Here is a 5,328-nt window from a genome sequence, read left to right as displayed (position 1 = left end):
AAATGTTAATGAAAGCTAATGTTATATAGAGAAAATACATTTTTGCGCGAGAACAATTATTATACACTTGTTAAGAGTGCAGTCTCATGATAATATACCGGAATTATTTAAATTACTGGTTAATTTAATAGATAGTGAAACCGCAGGATTAAACAGATGTTCAGTGCGGCAAATGACACGCAGCTTTCAATGGTAACTCTCATAACAAAGAAGGCCTGTTCCTCACAATCCAACAAAACACTGGTAATTGCGGAAACAAAGTAGTAATATAGTACAGTAAGTAATACAAACAAAACAATTAGTCGACAATACATACATGGACACATTTAAATCTTCTTTTATCTATGCACAAAAACACGTAGTCCAAACTTCGATATCATGAGATTCCATGAAACTTTTTGTCTCTAGCCTAAATGATCAAAAATCTATCTTCAACAACAACTCAGAATATCAAATCTTCACCAACCAATTCACATAACCAAAAGTCAATACTTACAAAGTTATCCAAAGTTGTAACATCAAAATTTATAGTAATAAGATAAACACTTCACTCAAGGAGACACAAATATTATTTTTATAATAGTTCACATAAAGCTCTTTTAGTATAACATATAGAGAAAGACTTGAGAATCAAAACTTGCATATATGACTAGTATTTAGGAGATGGAGTTAAATTAAGGACCTTCTCTTCTATATTATCAATTCCATTGCTGTTATTGTGATACCTGCAGAGCACCTTGCACTTGACCACATTGCCATAAACATAGAAGCCTGGCACAACCATGATCCGGACCATTGCCGGAACCAATCTCCGAGCCTTGTCTCCCATCATATCCTCCATATAAACCGAATCAAACTTGACTTGTTTATCTACTCTGAAAATTGGTAAGCTAGGGTGCACTGAATTAGCCAAAAGATGCACCAACCATACCGCCTTTGAGGCACCAAAGAAGGCTTGTAAAAGAGGCTCGGGCCATGCACGGTTCCACCCCAACATTGCCACAATTTCACTCATTTTCCTGTCACAGAACTTACTAAACTCTTCACTGAAATGCTTTGTCCCCTTGTTTAACACATTTTCCCATTCCAAACTCTGCAACCGACCAAACGAAGCAAAATTCGCCTCGCAACGATCAATCGGGTTCAATGTGGAGGTTCCACAACCCTTCTGAAACCCAGTTGACTCAAAATCTTCGAAAAATGACTTGTTTAGCAAAGCTTCAATACAACACATCAACTCTTTCGGATTTCTAGACAAAGAAATCTTGATATCATAAGGTTGAAGAGATGACGAAATTCGATCATAAACTTTAGTCCCCATACGACGCAGTTGCAGCGTCAAAGACCTAGCCAAAAACCTAACCGTTGACCTAGCCTCCGAAACCGAAACCAAAAAGTTCTCCACAACTTTATCCTGGTCACCAATCACCACATTCTCATGCGCCACAGGTTTATTTGTCGGTGACGATACTGGCACCGACAGGATCGCAACATTATTACACTCATCAAGCCCTGATTTCAAATTATGACAATAAATTTCAAGCTTATTCAATTTTTTCTCGATCTCGGACATATTACGTTTCAGCTTCAAAGCCTCTTGCACAGCTTCATCTCTCTTCTGAGTAGCTTCTATGAGTTTATTCGAAAGCTCCATCGCCACAATCCTCCATTGTTCCTCCCTACTAGTAACCGGAACCGCAGTGGCCGATCCATCATTCAAAATTCTTGGACTTTTTTTCACCAAAGACCCGAAAAATGACTTAAAAATACCATTCGGACTTGCCAAAGCCTGTCTATTAATTCCACTATTATCCAATGGAACTACGGAAATATTCTTGTCACGGTTGCTTGGACGGCACTTATTGCAAGATACTCCACGGTCATCAACCGAACTGGAAACTGAGTCACTGCCTGTACTTGGCATTTTTCGGTGAGATGGCGTAGGCTTATAGTTAGAACACTGATCCATAGGTGTAGATCTCATTGAACTGGTGCGGTCTTGAGATTCGTCATCTTCGTTTCCTTCTCTATCGCATTCTATAATCTGTAAACAAAACAAAAACACTCACAAGTCACAACTCATGCATATTTACATATTTAACTGTTCACATACAACTATTCCATGGTTTCGTTTTTTTAAAACGTATAACCCTAACCGGTGATTCGCAGAGCAATATATAAATTTGCAGGCTAAGATAGTTTGTAGCTGAAGCATAACATATAGATCTAAATATATATAGAGAGAAGCAACTTACAGGGGTGAAGGAGTGAGGACGGAGAGGAGGAGAGAATGAGGGGACCGGAGAAGAGGAAGGAGCCATGGAGTTTCTTTAACATCAAATTTACACAAAAAAACAAATACTACTAGGTATATATATATATATAATATTTTGTAAATCTGATATTTTTGTAAACAAATATTTGCAGAAATTACAGAGATTGATTTAATTACCATATATTGTAGGGGTGGTTGCTAGAATAACGTAGATGGCATCATTATCAGAAATGGTTGGATTTTCGTCAGCTTATAATAAAGAGGGGGAGGGTGCCTTGTTCAACTGTCTGATATGATATTTATAAATACTTGCAGAGCGTTACCCACCTCTATTTCAGTATTTATGGCCTGTAGGCGTATCAGTCAGGGAGTTATTTTAGGTCACGGATACAAGACAATGGCGACAGGTCAACTTAAGTTACCATGTGTTACGTTAGCTTCTTCATTTTACTACATCTTTCCAAAATTTTAGAATATATGTTTACCCAACTTAAAGGCGACCTTTATAATCTTTTGAAAATAACATGTTCTAGGAATTATTTTTCAAAATTGCTAAAAATTTCAAATTTTATGAAGAAAGTTGGATATTAAATATTGGAAAATGTTAGAAAGTGCAAAAACTGTCCCAATTTTTTTAATCTAAATATTAATGTTACCGTGTAAGCATGGTTGTAAAAATCGGTAATCGCTACTAATCGATTTAGTTTAATCGGCAAATCGGGGATTAATTGGAGAGATTAATCGGAACAAAAATCGAATATATTGAATTTTTTTAATAATATTTAATATATTTACATTTTTTATTACGAAATATATCATTCAAAAATAATTTATAAATATTACTCGAATTTCAAAAAATAGATCGGCCAAATATTTTTTAAGAATTAATCGGGGATTTTTAGAACACTACCCGTAAGAGCATCTCCGATAGTATTAGGTGAAATGGTTGACTAAAATAATATAAAATAATGATTATGTAAAATTGGTGAATGTGTAAGGTAATGTGCTCTAATGGGACTTGTTATAATATTAAATTTATGCTAGAGACATTGGACAAATTTAGCTAAGATAAGCAACTTAGCTATAATTTTAGGTTAAGGATTTTAGATGATTGGAGTGTCCAAATTTATACATATAATAGTTGTTACCTAGAATTTTTTTCCTAAAGATTTTTCCCATTAGAATTGCTTTAATTAGTAACTTCATTAATATTTTTAAATTTAAATAACAATACATGATTGGGCGTATACCTAGCTATATATGCCCATAGATGAAAAACTATATTATGTTGTGCCATATCATTTGAAAAATATATGCGATCTTTGAGATACCTGTTTTTCGACAATTTTTTTAGGGAAAAAGTGTATACCAAATGCTTCCATGACAAACTTTATTTAAATATTATTATTATAATTATTATTTAAAATGATTATTTAATTAAAATTTTAGAAAACATACTTCACTAATACAAAAATGGGAGGTGAGAGAAGCCCCAACATTTTAACATTGTGAGAATAGTGGTGTGGATTGGTGATGAGGTTGCAGGAGTTGGTTTATTTTTGAAAATTTCTTTTAGATACTCCGACCTCTCGGAACTGAGTCAATTGATTGTAGTAGTTGCTCCGCTCACTTGTATTGTAGTAGTTGCTCCCCTCACTTGTAGAGGCCCTAATCTGAGTTATGGTTGCTCAAATACTATTACAGTAAAAGTGGATGTTGAAGTAGTTGATTGTTCAGCAGTGGCAGACTGAGAAATAATATTGAGTGGAGGGTTCCTTATACAAATATTAAAAAAAAAAATTATATAAGATAAAGCTTTGGATTATAAAGCCATTAATACATTTATACTGTATTATAATAGATCAAATATTAAAAATTTGGTAGTCGGTCGATCAGTATTTGCTGAAATTACCTAATTACCCTTATTTAAACAAGTATCTTATTTAATTAATTTATATTAAAGTCATGTTCTTATGTTATTTTTATTACTTTATTCAAGTGGATTATAACCACAACTAAACTATATATTGTAAACTTAAAACACTCGTGATCCTCGAACCATTCTTATGCCGGCCCATCCTCTTGTCTGAGTTCAGTGTCAACTAATTTGAGGTCGAGGATCAAGTTGAGGTTCGAGGATTAACTAGACAACTGTTGCACATCGTATTAAAGCAAATTTGAATCAACTAGATTAGGTTGATAATCGGTTGTTAAGGATTAAAAACTTAGTGGTGGGGTTCATGAGTTTCGAGACTCGATTTGACTGCTCTTATATTTCGTGACTCAATATGCCTTAACAAGATGCCTACGTATCTTGCTATGTGCCAATGATCAAGTCAAAAAACGTAGTTCTGATATCTGTAGGGTGAGAATTAGGAGAGTTGGTAGACAATTCTCAGATTTAGAGTGGACTTTGGAGTCCTAGGAAGTAGAAGACTGATTCCTTATCCTATAAGACCTCTTGGAGGCTGATCCACAAGGACTCATATCCTTTCTATGACTTTTAGCAATAGCTGATTTTTCCATTTTTATTAATTACGAAATAAATTAATATTCAGGGCTTTTGGGCCTTCATAAATGGGCTTTATTGTTGGCCCATCTCGGGCATAATTAATGCGATATTAATTATACAATCATGGTTTATTTTTCTCCATATCATTTGCCCCCAACTTCCGGGAATTTGTAAAAGATTTCGAGGAAGTTAAGTTCATTTAATTCCTTACAGGGTATCGTTTTCTTCGTAAAGTGTGGATAAACCTACACATTTACAACGATTTTCCTTTTACGTGGCTTCAGGGTATTTTTGGAACCTCCATATTATTTCCCTTACCTTATTCCTATTTTTTAGGAATTTTCTGATATTTTTTCTTAATTTACAGGAATTTGTCTTCAATTCCTGGAATTTTTCTTTAATTCATAGGAACTTTCCCCTTAATTTCTGTAATTTTTCTTAACTTACAAGAATTTTCCCTTAATTTCCGGAATTTTCTTAACTTACAGGAATTTTCCCTTAATTTCTGGAATTTCCTTAATTTTCAGGAATTTTCTTTAAT

General features: G+C 34.1%; 1 protein-coding gene across 1 annotated transcript; it reads right to left on the bottom strand.

Moving 5' to 3' along the window:
* Positions 1–448: 448 nt before the first annotated feature.
* LOC141698521 (IRK-interacting protein-like) lies at positions 449–2,529 on the bottom strand. The gene is made up of 2 exons (XM_074503226.1): positions 2,256–2,529; positions 449–2,044 (listed from the first exon to the last, which is right to left on the bottom strand). Exons 1-2 carry the CDS (start codon positions 2,319–2,321, stop codon positions 650–652), a joined length of 1,461 nt encoding a protein of 486 aa, XP_074359327.1. The 5' UTR covers positions 2,322–2,529; the 3' UTR covers positions 449–649.
* Between the last annotated feature and the right edge of the window lie 2,799 nt (positions 2,530–5,328).

Source organism: Apium graveolens, chromosome 11 (genome assembly GCF_009905375.1).
Source record: "Apium graveolens cultivar Ventura chromosome 11, ASM990537v1, whole genome shotgun sequence".
Classification (NCBI taxonomy): domain Eukaryota; kingdom Viridiplantae; phylum Streptophyta; class Magnoliopsida; order Apiales; family Apiaceae; genus Apium; species Apium graveolens.
This window is presented reverse-complemented; position numbering and strand designations above follow the sequence as displayed.